The following is a 17,149-nucleotide window of genomic DNA, read 5'->3' as shown; positions in this document are numbered from 1 at the left end:
AATATCACCGGGCCTGTTCGTCGAAAAAAGCGTTTGTCAGATCCTTTAATTAAGTAACCTTTCGATGGAAGGAAGAAGGTCGTCGTCGTGAAACAGATTTTGAAGTGAAATGGAAGATTACGCGAGAGATCCATGGTAAAGTATTTACAAAAATAACAAATGTTTCGTCAACTCCATCTGTTTTCTATTGATACACATTTGATGTACACATTACGTTCTGTAAAAACCTTCTCCATTGACATCTGACCACATGGTTTCATCAGACCATGTGCTTGGATATCTTACTAAAAGGTTTAACTGTGCAATTATATACGTATATATCATGCCTATGTGTAGTTTAACTAGACCAGATGAATAACTACACTAAAAACTACACTTAGATTAATATGTTGTCGCTGAAATTATCGTTATACTTTATTATAGTTGAAGTAAATTTATGTAACCAAGGGGGGGGGGGGGGGGGGGGGGGGGTTGTAATTTGTGAACTGGGCTGTCTCTGATCTGTCTGTTTACGTGAGTAGGCCTATTGTAGTGTACATTATATTGTTGTAGAACATACCTGGCTTGGAATCCATATCTTTTTGTACCAATTCTGCCTGTTGGTGTTGAGAACTTTCACCGCTAACATATAGATAACATGCCGTTTTGATTCTAATAATATTATTTAATATTTTGTGGAGCATCTACAATCAGCAGCCATTGCTTTATTTGACGATAAAAATGTGTTTCACATCTGTTGTCAAGAATGTTAACTGGTTCTTCGAGACAACTGCTCAACAGCATGTAGAATTAAAATTTCAATTTCACAATCTAAATACAGTCAAACCTGTCTATTAAGGGGGGGGGGGGGGGGGGGGGGGGGAAACGGTCTCTATAGACAGATTGACTTTATAGACAGGTCAAAATTATTGTGCCAACCAATTTACATGAAACTGCCATAAATAACTTGTATCTTAAATGATTTTGTGGACTCAAAGACAAAATATAACTCAAAATGGTCTTATGGATACTTTTTTCAAATATTTTGTTCTGAAATAATGCTATATGTATCTATCAAATTAACTCCCTTTCTTTCTTAATTTAAAAAAAGGAATACACAATAATTAATCACTTATGTTTGTGTTTCTACTAATAATTTTGTGACATAAACTAACTTCTTAAAGCCAAAAGTTGTTTTTTTCTGACCCTAATTGAAATCCGGATATTTGGGGCAGTTTAGACTTTACATTAGTATTGACTAATTAAAGATGGCGACAGTACAAACGCTCCTATACCGACAGCTACATAAGAAAGGCATATTATTGGCTTTCATGTGAGTAAATCTTGTTGACAGATATGACCAGTGTTTGTTCTTGAAGTCATGTATCCTAGCTGTTATCACAGAATTAACTGACCGTGTCAAATGAAGCCACCTACGCACAGTTGTAGCACAGGTCCTAGCCTCGTCTGTCAATACATTAATATATAATCTATTGACAGACGAGGCTAGAACCTGTGGTTGTAATGTAACACACTGACATGCATGGTGACCCTACTCCTCTCATTAAGCCCCAGGCCAAGGCAACTAAATTAATTATAGGCTAACAGGTGGTAGCTATATATAGGTCTTTTGTTGATATAATCAGGCAAGGGTTGTGGGGCTCTTTTGTTGATATAATCAGGCCAGGTCAAAGTGTCTGAAATTTCCGGGGATTTTATGAGGGATGACTGCGCAGAGCAGAAGATGGCTGACAGAAATAGGTCGCTATAGAAAACAAACAGGCGTCATTCCAAAATCACCAGTCATTAGTCACATTAGACAGGTGGTCGTTATATTGTAAAATCTCACGGGCAATCTAAAAATTGGTCGTTATAGACAGGCAGTCGTTATAGACAGGCAGTTGTTAGAGCAGGTTTTACTGTATATCAAAATTCTGCAGGGCTCAAAGTGGATATTTTTACCAGGTGGCCTATTTGGCTACAAAGTCATAAAATCTAGGCGCCAATGGGAAAAGTTAGTCGCCCGGCCAAGTTGTCTTACATTAAAAAAAAAAAATCTTTAGTTCTGTATAACATCGCTGAAAGATCAACCAAATTCCAAATTTACACAATTTTTTAGTGGCCATGCAGGCGCCTTATAGGTCAATAACTGGTCGCCAATGGTGAATTTAAGGCACCATGGCCACTAAAATAGGCACCACTTTGAGCCCTGTTCTGTATCAAATATTTTCTCTTAAAAACTTTTAGCATTTAAAACAATGATTTTGACTCATGAATTCAAAACAGTTTAGGATATAATGTCCTTATATGAGTCACTTGAAGGTAGAAAATTAATTAGTGTATAAATCAGTCATTAAATGTATGTGATTTGTTTGCAGTCCATGGAGAATCATGGACGACTGTGGGGGAGCCTTTTCTATTGGAATAATAGGAGGTTCAATTTTCCACGGATTCTCAGGATACAGAAATGCTGCAAAAATACCAGTATGTACTATATTGTACTGCTCTATTACACTTAAGTTACTCTTTATATGACTTATAGATCATTATTACATGGTTTGATAAAAATTAACAGCCATGCATGATACTACACACAAGTCAATGATATATACAAATAAGAAATATCAATTGTGATGTTTACATACCCATTGCATAGAATATTCCATTTTTGGGCATGTTATTAAAAAAAAACTCTTGATTTTGCAAACTTGGGTATTAAGATTATTCTTTTTAAGAATGTTCATTATTAAAGAATATGGACTTAATTTCAGAATTGATTATTAAGTGTTGTTTTATTCTAAAGTAGGTAAAATATATAAATATATAAATGTTATGAGTTGAGAGATTTAATGATGATCTAAACTTTTAATCTATTGTTTTACAGGGCAAATGGAACAGGCTTACTGGGATGGCACACAACATTAGAACTAAATCACCAATCACTGGCGGTAATAACATTTTACTTAATAACTGTAAACAGGTTTTACATGGTGAACTGTCTGATCTGCAAGTACAGCAGTATACAGAAACTGGACTGAAAATTTGTTTATTTAAGAATAACTCCTACCATATTTGGCCTGTAGAAAGAGTTTGTTTGAGATTAATAATAAGCTGAACCAAGAAGGAAACAGAAAGATTTAGATTTATAATAAGCTGAACCAAGAAAGAAAAAGAACGAATACATGTTATTGTCAGGCAACTGTTTATTAAAATCATATTACACTTTATTTTAGCACCACCAATGATACAAGAAGTTAATAATAATTAATAATTCACTAATAGTTTGTCATGAGATCATAAACATAACTTTTAATGTATATTTACAGGTAACTTTGCTATATGGGGTGGATTATTTTCGGGGATTGACTGTCTCTTGGTTTACTTCCGTGGAAAGGAAGACTATATCAACTCAATAGCCAGTGGTGCTGCGACAGGAGGAATTCTATCTATACGAAGTGAGTATATGAATATGTAACACAGGGTTGCTAGTCTGCTATTTGGTATTAAGAAGTGAATTTATGAATATTTTTGTGTACTATACACCGTCATTTGAAAATCTTATTAGCTCACCGGTTACAATTAACCGTGAGCTAATGCTGTACCCCCAGCGTCTGCATCCGCGTAAGCGTCCCACCCCATTTAGTGGACTTAATTTATTTGGCACAAAAACCCTCTTTAAATATTTTGGGGGTAAGTTTTGGAAAGCTTGTAAGTCCACACCCTTCTTATTTGGTTTATACATCCATTAGAGGTCTAGGAGCGATATTATGTGACGTACAATTTCAAAATGACATGCTTATACATACATAAAAAATGATAGCATAGTGTAATTGCTGCCGCCGGTGAGCTTTCGCAATAATTGATTGCACTTGTTTAGTATTTGAGGAGCTATTCAACTTGTCTGCTATTGGAAAGTGACTTAGGAGTCAGTTGTAATAAAAAAACTATTAATAGTCTGCTTAGTGGCATTATGAACTAAAAAAGTTGAAAGAAATGCATGTACAGGTATTAATGTATTGCTATTTCATGTGGAATGTTCCAGGATTTGTTGATGGCATCACCAATAGAGATGATGTTACCCACATATATATTTTTAAGAGTTCATTTAAATGCTTTTTATTTGTTTTTTAGAAGCTTCTCATTGCCCTATTGAGACATTAAATTGATCAGTGATCTTGTATCAACTTATAGTACAAGTCTTATAATTACATGTCTTTACTGCTTGATTATTTAAGATGGACCCTATCAGATGATGGCATCGGCTGCTATAGGTAAGTTAAGCTTTCATTTCGACAGTTTCATTAAAAAAAATATATGGATACTTAAAAATTGGTTCCACTTACAGGTATATATGTAAACACAGACTGAGAGCCATCTCCCAGGGTGAAAAATTATATTTAAGATATATATTATTAGAGATATAATTGATCAATATTTAAATTGAGTATAAGGTATAGGGATTGAATGCCTGTAAATTATGTTATCTATGAAACATTACAAAATTATCTCCCTTTACATGTTTTAACTTTTTCTACATTATAAGATTATCTCCCTTTGCAGGTGGTTTATTACTCGGTATGATAGAAGGAGTAGGAATCTTCATCACCTATATAACAGCTGCTCAGTTTGATCCTGGTAAGTCTAATGTCACCCATACTTCCTTGTATGTTCTGTATAAGTACTACTCTTACCAGGTCTTGTGTACTTTAATTATTTATTTTCAGTTTAAAGTGAAACACAGGTTCTTTGCCAAAGATGCCTCATATGAAGCTGTTTGAAAAGCAATTTTGTTACAATCTTAGACAACGGTTGATATATATGTTTGTTAGAAATGACAGTTTCAAATATGTTTCAGTAGTCTTGTATTTCTAAAATATTTAAACTTCCCTCACATGTTCCCACTACATATTGAAAATTTTGAAGGATGCAATAAGAACGAAGTAACAATATAGGAGAAACACAGTAGATACTGATAAGGATGTTGTGTGCTCTATTTGAGAAAGCATATTGCATAATCTAGTTAGAAAACCACTGAAATATACAACGATAAATTATGTCTTTTACTAGCTAAACACATGTGACACACCCTGTATATTGTATAATGATAAATGTAACATCAAAATGCGTCATAAAAGTGAAAACTGTCAAATTTTCTTTTTTTTTTTATGAGGATATTCAAATGGTTTTCCGATAGTCTTGAATGATAATTGAATACCTTTCTGTATATAGTACATATCGATGATATTGTATTTTAACTCTGGGTGGTAATCACCAGATAGGGGGCCGCGGTGTCCGAGTGGTTAAGGTGTACCGACACTTTATCACTAGCCCTCCACCTCTGGGTTGCGAGTTCGAAACCTACGTGGGGCAGTTGCCAGGTACTGACCGTAGGCTTGTGGTTTTTCTCCGGGTACTCCAGCTTTCCTCCACCTCCAAAACCAGGCACATCCTTAAATGACCCTGGCTGTTAATAGGACGTTAAACAAAACAAACCAAACCTAAGTAATCACCAGATACAAGTGCCTGTGGTCTTAGTCTGAGTGGGGCTTTAAAATTTATGGACATCTTATCCTCAATATAATGTTTAACTTTCTCTCTCATTATATAGTCAGCATCAGTTCCTCGTTACTACAAGGAGACAAACACAAACATACTGCAGCCTCCCAAAATACACAGGCATACTCATCATGCATGCATCTCGCACACAGGGGAGGTCACCCTTAAATTACCTTAGCTGTTGATAGGATGTAATTTTAATCTATACCAAACTAAACTAAAACAATCACTTCATATTTATTTTTCAATTTTAGTTCTGAATATATGTTTAAAACTATATGAAAAGCATGATGTGTTGGTAGAATAAAGATGTGATTGTCAAATGAGCATTACACTGTTATTATATATTCAGTAATAAACTGGTTTTATTTTTTCAACAGCCAACAGACAAATGTTAGAAGATCCCAATCAACTCCCTGACAAACCAGTAGGAAATTCAAATACAAATATGTATGGCATGGCTTCGTATCAATGATTCCTGTTATAGAGCCATTTCCTATACAGAATGTGATAAAGACTGCTTTTTGATCAATGTTATCTTCATGGACAGATATACTGATCTGATGAATAATTGTCACCTTCATGGATAGACATTACCTCCATGGACATATACTGTTCTCATGGAAAGATGTCACTTTTATAGATACCTCTATTTGATGGATATCGTCCTCCTGGATATGTAAGTAGGTGATGCCCTCACGGAGAGATATCACCCTCATAGACACATAAGTAGGTGATGCCCTCATGGAGAGATATCACCCTCGAGTAGGTGATGCCCTCATGGAGAGATATCACCCTCATAGACACATAAGTAGGTGATGCCCTCATGGAGAGATATCACCCTCATAGACACATAAGTAGGTGATGCTCTCATGGAGAGATATCGCCCTCATGGACACACAAGTAGGTGATGCCCTCATGGAGAGATATTACCCTAATGGACACATAAGAAGATGATGCCCTCATGGACACACCTCATTGTGCTGAGTGGTGGATAAGGAATGTGTGAAACTATGAATGCCTCTTATGATATGTAGATTTTTTGACGTAGGTAAGAGAGGCCCTGATACAGTACACTGTGGCATTGGTCGAGATCTGCAAAGAACAACATGCAATGATACCAATTGCTATGATAATGATTTATTGTGAAATAAAAAAAATGCTCCTTAGGAATATCATGTACAGTTTAGAAAAATACAATGCTGGCTCACATTTCTGGTCTAATCAGGGTTAAACTGAATAATGTGTGACTACAACCTTTTTATCTGACTGATTGCTGGTGTGATTGTACTGTAGATATATATAAAATAATAACTTGCATATATTTTATATTTGTATGACCATCCTGATCTGTGTGTTGAATTTCATTGAAGGAAGACCTCCCTTGTTTTTGGAAAGGATTTAGTCAAGATCTTACAAAAAAAAAAAAATAGTCGCATATAAGGAACAGCAACAGTCATATTGCATCTAGGCATTGCAATAATAATTTTCATTAAATGAAGACCTCTATCTAAAATATTATTTTGTTGTTTTGTAAGAAGGTAAAAGTGTATGGAATCCAAGCTATTGTCTTTTTTATTGCATTTAAGTTATATATCTGTATTTCTCCCAAGACCACCTCAGATACTTGCACTGCCACATAACTACTGTCTTCTGTTTATTATCCAGACTTCTTGTGGGGTAATGAATTATTACAGTCATAGCTTTCATAAATTTACAACTGGAAAGTTGAAATTTAAAGAATTGCAATATTAAGAATCTAGTGTAGAATCTGACTATTCAGCAGATTGAGTGATCTTCAATCAAGTCATCACTTTCTGGGTCGTCTCTAGTAATGTCAAGAGAGATTCTGGTTTACTTTTCAAAAATATCCTGCAATTTGCATATTTCAATGAGATTGATAATATTGTGAGGGAATTAGCGCTGTGTCAGACTTAATGGGACTATGAATCACCTGTGCCTCGAGATTTATGGTAATTTGCCAGGGGGGTTAATGACATGGTTAAGAACTTAAGACATTGAAAACAAATGAGCAGTTGGCAATTTGATTATGAAAATAGATTATTAGTCAACAAAATTATGTGATTTATGGAGCAAAATAGCTGTTCTCATACCAATATATGTGCGTATGTATATACAGACTGCAGATGACAAGTGTCTGCTAGATTTTAATGTTTTTATGAGAATTTGTTGCTATGGTGATCAACTGTGATCGCCACAGTAATGTATATATAGTGTGTGTTTGTGTGGAGAGTTTGGTGGAGAGTTTGTAGATAGAATGAAGTACACAGAGAGAGTGTGAGTTCATCTTTATATATGTTATTTACACAGTTGATTGTTCTGTGTTAATCTTATGCTATTAGAATGTCATTTTATTAATGGTTGTTAGTGAGATATTAGATTCATTTTGTCATTTTTGTAACAATTTCATTTCCATCAATATTAAGACATTTATATAAGTGACATTTGACTGTTAAGGTCATTATGATGTTGAGCATACCAGATATGATTCTTTCGTGTGTACAGGCTTGGTGATACACTTAGATCTAAAGTCGGTCCTTGTTATCTTTGAATACAGGATTTAAAGTTTAAACTGATTCTGACTCATAAATATCCATTTTACTATTCCTTTGTATTGTTCAATGATTTATTTATAATTCTATGTATTGATTTGTATGAAAAATGTTAGAAGTGTTACATTAAGTAATAACGCCACCAGATGTTACATTGGCAATCTGTTAAGGTGTACTTGGGATATGAAATGGAGGGAACTTGCTGCAGTTTATATTTTTGCCCTTTCACAATTACTAGGACAAACTCCTAATGTGATTGAACATTAGCCAAGCAAACAATAACAATCTTAGAAGGGTGGATTAATATTGAGTTGATATGAGTACTTCATTTATCATACAGAGTTTGTGTCCACCATGGGAGTGTACAGTAGATATACCGGTATAATACAGATCTTAAGAACAGCACATATGGATGTACTTATATGTATGACTGTTTGATATGTGAAGTTTGGAAAAAATAAAAGTAACAAATGAGAACAAAGGTGTTGAGTTTTGTATAGAAATATACAGGTAACTATTTGTATGGCCTAAGCATCACTGGCTAGGCTACCTTAATGGAATGGCACTCATCCACATAAATTTTGTACCTCTGTTTTTTGAGCTTTTGTCATGGCAGTTTGTTTGTCGGTATCTGTGAACTATCTCATCAATATTAAGCATGAATGGATGATGATAGAGAAATGGCCTCCACGAGTGAGTAGTCCATTGATTATTTTTGGTCCTAAATGAAAATCAATTTTAAAGTTATTACTACATGACCTTTTAACTGAAATTTTGATCTGTCCCACATTTAAGATGGCTGTCATGGCCGCCATCTTGAAAATCAAGTATACAGGTACTCTTCCTGAAAAGTCATATTTAGACTGGACTTTCACTTGACTTAATGTATGGTATCGATCCACAAATGATCCTTACTGAATAGAAAACCCTCTCGTGACAGACCAAGTGTGGTCTTTACTAGACTGGCCCCCTGTCTCTAGAATACTAAAATTATAAATAAAATTGACCTTTATGATTTTGATCCCTAGGATATGTCTGATTCTAGAGTTTCAAACTAGGGGCAGATAATCTAGTATTAGAATTTAGCTTGGCAATATTTATCAAAAAGAAAATAATAAAAAAAATAGGGTCATGTGGCCAGTCTAGGTCCTTACTGAAATTTGTATAATACTGGTCCGTGCTGAAATGTGTATAATACTGGTCCTTGCTGAAATGTGTATAATACTGGTCCGTGCTGAAATGTGTATGTAATACTGGTCCTTGCTGAAATGTGTATGCTACTGGTCCGTGCTGAAATGTGTATGATACTGGTCCGTGCTGAAATGTGTATGTTACTGGTCCGTGCTGAAATGTGTATGTAATACTGGTCCCTGCTGAAATGTGTATGCTACTGGTCCGTGCTGAAATGTGTATGCTACTGGTCCGTGCTGAAATGTGTATGATACTGGTCCGTGCTGAAATGTGTATGATACTGGTCCGTGCTGAAATGTGTATGCTACTGGTCCGTGCTGAAATGTGTATGATACTGGTCCGTGCTGAAATGTGTATAATACTGGTCCGTGCTGAAATGTGTATAATACTGGTCCGTGCTGAAATGTGTATGTAATACTGGTCCGTGCTGAAATGTGTATGCTACTGGTCCGTGCTGAAATGTGTATGATACTGGTCCTTACTGAAATGTGTATGTAATACTGGTCCGTGCTGAAATGTGTATGTAATACTGGTCCGTGCTGAAATGTGTACAATACTGGTCCGTGCTGAAATGTGTACAATACTGGTCCGTGCTGAAATGTGTATGATACTGGTCCGTGCTGAAATGTGTACAATACTGGTCCTTGCTGAAAAGTGTATGATACTGGTCCGTGCTGAAATGTGTATAATACTGGTCCGTGCTGAAATGTGTATGATACTGGTCCGTGCTGAAATGTGTATAATACTGGTCCGTGCTGAAATGTGTATGTAATACTGGTCCGTGCTGAAATGTGTATGATACTGGTCCGTGCTGAAATGTGTATAATACTGGTCCGTGCTGAACTGTGTAGGAATTGGTCCGTGCTGAAATGTGTATGATACTGGTCCGTGCTGAAATGTGTATAATACTGGTCCGTGCTGAACTTTGGACCCGCCTTTCGCCAGAGACAGATACGGTACATGCTCTGCGTTCGTCAATAAATTATCCAGCAATAGAAATAACTAACACCCTTTCGTGTGTTTTTTCTTTACAACCATAGTGTTGGAGGAAGCCTCGCGATCGGTTACTTATTTCTCTCCGGAACATCTTGAGCTTCTGAGATAGATGAGAGTACATTTACTTCTTTTTATTTTGTTGTCCAAGAAAATATCCTTCAGGATTATGTTTCTTTTAATGAAATGAAATTCAAAACTCCATCAAATGTATCACTGAGGATGTCGTTAAAATGTATTATAAATAAGTTTATCAACTGATATATCGGTCAGTCTACTTGATTTTCTATTTTTGTATCAAAATAATCTGAGAGCGATAACAATGTGTTGCAATATCATTATGTACATGGAGTTGACATGGATTCCCAACCCACGGTCCATGTATCGATATTTATTAATTGATTAATTCATCTACCCTTTCCTTTCATTCATTCATTCTCTAAATCCATTCAATCATTCTGTAGACACAGACAAAAATGAATTAAAAACGAAGGCAATAATTTTAACAGGTTATGATATTCAAAACGAAAAAAGAGAGAAACTTTTTTTTTCAGTTTGTACGCGCTCGCTTCGCGGAGCCCATTTTCAATAATTCACATCCTCTCGGCTGAGAGAAAAACACGCTATGCAGCTCTCAGGAAGCGAGTTGCCACCATGCGGAAAACGTTAGTGTCCGCAAATTTTTCTTGCTTTTGTCCAAATATTTGGACAAAATCTTCGTCTGGTATATGGTCCAGAGCCAAAGAAGTTTCAATCCAAGTTTTCAATTCCAGAACGTCTGTCGTGAACTTGTTCCTTGTATAATGCGTGGCGTCGCATTGAGTAACATAATATCGAATTAGATCTGTTTCCCACAGTTGGTGTATGATCGTCAGACTGGGCGATAATGTCCGTAACTTTGACACGAATCGTGAACGTCTGACGTTCGGCAGATTCTGTATTTGTCTATAGGCCATGGGAACATTATATTATGTCACAGCTCGTTTCACGGTTCAGTTTTTAATTGAACAATTAAGAAACAGCTTCCTTGATTCTGTCCAGGTAGAAATATAATGTGTAAGTCTCTCCGTAAGATTGTATTTCTTCAGATCAAACACGTCGGGTATAAGTCGTCTTTGTACATTTGGGAGCTTTATAAGTCACTATATAATGGAATCTGTCTTTTGTCAATTTCTGCACGAATACGAAATGAGCCAAGCATGTTGTCCACGATGTCGGAGTGCGCAGGGAAATCATAGAAATATTTTGTCCAAGCCGCTAGATGTTGAAAGCGAGGGATTTTGTCGTTGCCATTTTGTTAGATACTGTATTTCACGTCCATATGATATAGACGGTAATACAACCGTATAAGATACGTGAGAGGGATTATTTTAAAGTTATGTGACCCAACACCAAGAACAGAGAAAAGGGTTGCACGGTCTTTTCTACAACTGTTTTTAATATTTTTTTGAACACGGCTGTTTGATATTGGTATTCTAAGATGTTTCTGGTTTCATTTACTGCTAGTTACACTCCCTCTATAGGCCCCAATGAAACCTATGTCCATCAAACACCATAATGCAGCTTTTACTAGCACTGGGTAAACAGTTCCACTGGAACGAGTAGTTCTAACAAATTTCGAGAGGGTTTGCGGAGAACGAGGTGAAAGGACTAGTTGTATGATATCGTCAGCAAGTGTAGGGTTGTCACACCGTAATGCATTTAGTGGTCCCACAGGCGTCTGCTTTTGGATAGTGTAATACATGTAGTATCAAATATTAGCCCCTACTCCTACTATATCGACCGGATTGAACTTAAATTCAAAGTAAATCGAAGCTCAGTCCCCCACTTCCGATTTTTCAAGTGTTACGCCTTGTTGATATACATATATAATGTAGTAGGAGTAGAGGCTAATATTTTTCTATAAATTTTAACCAGAAGCAGACACATGTGGTGGTATACCGTAGTTTGAAAGAATAAGTCGTTCAAATGATCATAAATAAAGTAGTATGATGTACACAAGACCCCTCACCCCTTTCCGCAATCCACGTTCCAGGAAGATTTAGCTCCAGTACATAGGACATTGCTTTTAAGTCTTGAAAATGTGTTTTAATGATGGTAGGTATTTTCTTATTAATTCCTTTTAATTTCAACATTTGTCTATACAAGTACCTTATGTCATACAGTGTGTCGGAAGCTTTCTATGTAGAGGTCAGGAAAGCAGCATACGCGTTACTATATAGCTCAAAATTTGCGTAAAGCGTTTCCTGAAGCATCAATGATGCTATATGACAGTCGAGAAGACGCTGAAAGCCCTGCTGTTGCCCACTGGGAAAGGTTGGACAGTTTCCCGCGAGCCAGGAAGTGAGCAGTTTGTCGATAATTACTTACATATACCTTATACGCTACCTGTAACTACGGTGGCTTATTTGTGCCATTTCGTCATTTGTCTTTTCACCCCGAAAAGACGAAACTTAAACATCTTAATTCTCGTCCATTTGTAATCATATGCGAAAGGCGAAATAAATGCACACAAATTAGCGAGTTTAATACTGCGCTTCGAAAACGAAAGTACGATGAACTTAAACTTGAAATTGTACATATTCTACACGAATGTATTTCAGAGTAATCTCCTGAGTTACCCGCATTACAATGTAACCAACAAAGTGTTGGATTGGCTTGGTAATTAGGAGAACCGCAAATTGAAAGCAGACACCTACCTTTGTTGATCTGTTTCGGCCGCTATCTTGGTATGTACAGTGAATATTATACTACTATACGAGAATATAAAACTGCAAAACGATACTTTCGGGTACTGTATAATACAGCCTATATTGACTATGAAACCCGACCAAAAATTTGACAAAATGACTGACTGTGATATACATATTGGGAGTTATTCAGACGGCGAAAACATGATTTAATTCTACCGATAATGGTTACCTCCAGGATTCTGTCCGTAGCTTTGGGTGGTCGGGTGGCACAGTGGTTACGCACTTGCCTTTCACCTAGTCTTGAGGATGACCCCCGTCCTGGAAGGCCTGCCAATGTTGCAACCCCAGAAACGGTCAATAAATTTCATGATATTGTTATGACTGAGAGACGAATCACAGAAAGATATGTAGCCAGTAGAGTTGGCATTTCACAGGAAAGAGTACTTTCCTTTCTGACCGAGGATCTTGCAATGAGGAAGCTTTTAGCCCGATGGATACCAAGACAGTTGATCAGAAGCACACCTTATCGCATGCTAATCTTAACCTTTTTGAGAAAGATCCTGCCAAATTTCTTCTTAGATCTGTCACTATGGTATGGATGAAATATGGGTCCATCATTTTACCCCAGAGACAAACAATCGAAACAATGGAAGTACCCTGGTTCTCTCCCACCAAGGAAGGCAAAGACTGTTCCATCAGCTGGCAAGGTTATGGCCTCGGTTTTCTGGGATGTAGATGGCATTCTGCTGATAGATTATCTCTAAAAGGACAAACAATCAATGGCGCCTACTATGCTTCACTTACGGGAAAATATTAAACTCAAGCGCCGCGGAAAGCTCACTAATTAAAATGTAAAGGTGTGTTATTCCATCAGGACAATGCTCCTGTTCACAAGTCTGTCATTGCCATGGTTGCCATTCACGATTGTAGCTATACATTGATTGATCGTCCGCCTTATTCAACTGATCTCGCTCCATAAGACTTTCATCTACTAGTATTTCCAAAGCTAAAAACAACTATTTCAGGCACCCACTTTCAGTCCGATGATGACGTCATACATGCAGTGGATGACGTTCTGAACAGCAAAGGAAAGGATTTCTATAAAAGTTGCATTGAGGCATTTAAAAGCACTGCTGGCAAAAGTGTATAGATACTGAAGGGGATTGTGTTGAATAATAACAATATGTCCGGCAAAATTCAAACCTTCAATATGAGGCTCACAACATATCAATCAGCCCTCGTATGTGGTGGCTGCCCGACCACTGGAGTTTTCACTGTTTACTCCAGTTTCCTCCCACAGTAAGACCCCTCACACGCTTCCATCTTAACCAACAAGAGTGATTAATATAAGTTGATATAATTTTTTCCCAAATTGTTGTAAAATAAATAAAGTTAACATTTACATTTTTCCAAAGTTTCCATTTAATTCGAGTGATTTTATGAGAAGTTCTTACTTCTTTGGTCAAGTATGGCTTACATGTATATTCTGATTGTGGAATGCACTGCATGGCTGATTTGCTTAAGATTAAAGTCATTTGTTCACAAAGCGCTCCAATGTGTGCAACATCAAGATGACTGTATCTTTATTTGTTACGCGATGGGATTATCTGTTAACGCCTTTGCCCATGCAGGGTTTGAATGGAAGCCTCTTTTACTAATTTCGTTTCATAAAAATCTTTGGTGAAAGGCCAAAGATGATCGTAGGATTCAGTGGGAACTAAATTATTATTTTCCCTTTAATGAAGTGAATTCAATACTCCAACAAATGTATCACATAGGATTCGCTAAGGAGGCTGATGATATATACACGGGGAGTTATTGTCCCTCCCATTTTATCTACCTTTTATCTACTATGTTATGGGACGAACCTATTTACGATCTGTACATAATACTCAATAGAACAATCTGTGTGTGTGTGTGTGTGTGTGTGTGTGCGTGTGCGTGTGTGTGTGTGTGTGTATACAATGTATATATCATTTACATGAAAAATCCAATTATAAAATTATTATTGCGAAATAATTGCTGAAAAAACTAATTAACCAATGCGTAACCGGTGTGTCACCATGCATGAAGATGTCTCCTAAAAGAAATGATGGAAAAGTATCATCAATAAGCTTAAACGAAGCTTTCAACGACACCGAGACTGTGATTCTGTGAAATGTATTATAACATATGTCCCCCGAATTTGTACAAATACGTTTATCAACTGATACATCGGCGTGTTTACTTGATTTTCTATTTTTGTATCAAATTAATCTGAGAGCGATAACAATGTGTTGCAATGTCCTAATACACAGGAACTTGACACAAAGATGTATCGATAATACATGTACATAATTCATACCTAGCCCGTGTCCCTAATGTGTGTAAGCTTCTGCTTATAAGTCACGCTAGTATCCACCTTCGGCCCACGTTTGCCGAAGGGTTCATTGTGGTTTCTCCAGTTACTAAACCATTATTCTTATTGTATTATATTGTATTTCCAGTACTTCTTATATATATATTATGTGATTGTATTTGTAATTTTTTGTGTTTTGATAAAGGGGCGGATTGCCTCGAAAATTTAACAAACCTTATTGTTTACACTGTTTGAATTACTTCTTTGCCCCATATAATCATTACAAGTAATTCGTATCCTCCATACATTTATGTGAGGATCCAGTGTTATCTGGATTATACTGTTCATATTACTTCTTTGACCCTTATATATATATATAGATATAGTTTTTGAATTCGTTCATGCAATAGAATTTGGATATACATGTATACATGTGTTTAAGTTTTCTACACTAAACCATATGAATAACTTCCTTAATCCAGACTAAATTATGCTGACCCAGTTCACATTAATTACCAGTTTAAGTCTCAGCAGATCAACATTATACACTCCGCTACAAACCTTTATGACGTAGTGTATAATGGCAACAAGTATTTTAATAGGATTGGAAGATGAAATTGATTTTGAACAAAAGACACACGTGCATATCATATTAGAATACAGTATATAACCACAGGCGTCTGCTTCTAGTAAGTATTTATAGAAAAAAATAATATCCCCTACGCCTATTATATACTAACCATGTGATGTAATGAATAATGGACATAATATAATCATACGACTATTTTGTCCTTCTAATCAGCATTAAACATTACGTCGTGAAGGTCCACAACTTAGTGTATAATGATGAAGTGTAATCCAGAAGGGAAGTAGGACAAATAAAAAAGGTTCGAAACAAATAATTAACATATTTAAAATAGAGAAGGGGGATGTAAAAAAAAAGAAGATATTTCAGTATTAAAGAAAGCTTAACTTAAACTGTAAAATAAAACCCATGACCTTCTTAGCTTCTATAATAAATCATTATCGGCTGAGAAGGACACGTCACGTCAGTGTAGAGTATGTAATCTATTGTAATCATAGATAGCGATGGTAGATATAACTTATATCTGGGGCAGATATTTTAAATTATGTTACATACCATCAACTCTAATCTCAAGTACATCGTGAAAGTTTGTCGCTCCAACTATCCCACCTCTACCACCATACAAATGTCGCCCCAACTATCCCACCTCTACCACCATACAAATGTCGCCCCAACTATCCCACCTCTACCACCATACAAATGTCGCCCCAACTATCCCACCTCTACCACCATACAAATGTCGCCCCAACTATCCCACCTCTACCACCATACAAATGTCGCCCCAACTATCCCACCTCTACCACCATACAACTGTCGCCCCAACTATCCCACCTCTACCACCATACAAATGTCGCCCCAACTATCCCACCTCTACCACCATACAAATGTCGCTCCAACTATCCCACCTCTACCACCATACAAATGTCGCTCCAACTATCCCACCTCTACCACCATACAAATGTCGCTCCAACTATCCCACCTCTACCACCATACAAATGTCGCCCCAACTATCCCACCTCTACCACCATACAAATGTCGCTCCAACTATCCCACCTCTACCACCATACAAATGTCGCTCCAACTATCCCACCTCTACCACCATACAAATGTCGCTCCAACTATCCCACCTCTACCACCATACAAATGTCGCTCCAACTATCCCACCTCTACCACCATACAAATGTCAATGTCTTAATTACTGTCGTGAATATGATTATATTGATATATACCAACACGTACG

General features: G+C 36.6%; 1 protein-coding gene across 4 annotated transcripts; it reads left to right on the top strand.

The window, feature by feature from the left end:
- The first annotated feature begins 2 nt into the window (after positions 1 to 2).
- On the top strand, positions 3 to 8,585 carry LOC117331885 (mitochondrial import inner membrane translocase subunit Tim17-A-like). Of its 4 annotated transcripts, none has more exons than XR_004533686.1 (8): positions 3 to 135; positions 2,358 to 2,463; positions 2,864 to 2,927; positions 3,306 to 3,434; positions 4,215 to 4,250; positions 4,540 to 4,614; positions 5,916 to 6,268; positions 6,489 to 8,585. XR_004533686.1 is itself a non-coding variant. In XM_033890842.1 (7 exons), exons 1-7 carry the CDS (start codon positions 110 to 112, stop codon positions 6,008 to 6,010), a joined length of 531 nt encoding a protein of 176 aa, XP_033746733.1. In that variant the 5' UTR covers positions 3 to 109; the 3' UTR covers positions 6,011 to 8,585. The 4 variants fall into 4 exon arrangements, 1 of the variants encoding a protein (XP_033746733.1); XR_004533684.1 differs by having other exon boundaries at positions 6,305 to 8,585; XR_004533685.1 differs by having other exon boundaries at positions 5,916 to 6,396.
- Positions 8,586 to 17,149: the final 8,564 nt, after the last annotated feature.

This window comes from Pecten maximus, chromosome 7 (assembly GCF_902652985.1).
Source record: "Pecten maximus chromosome 7, xPecMax1.1, whole genome shotgun sequence".
In the NCBI taxonomy this organism is placed as follows: Eukaryota; Metazoa; Mollusca; class Bivalvia; order Pectinida; family Pectinidae; genus Pecten; species Pecten maximus.
Note: the sequence above shows the minus strand (reverse complement) of the source record. Positions and strands in the feature narration are given on the sequence as shown.

Coding starts and splice junctions, on each gene's coding strand:
- LOC117331885 (XM_033890842.1), top strand. CDS start 110: ATGGAAGATTACGCGAGAGATCCATG. Junction 2,464..2,863: donor GAAATGCTGCAAAAATACCA/GTATGTACTATA, acceptor ATTGTTTTACAG/GGCAAATGGAACAGGCTTAC. Junction 2,928..3,305: donor TAAATCACCAATCACTGGCG/GTAATAACATTT, acceptor GTATATTTACAG/GTAACTTTGCTATATGGGGT.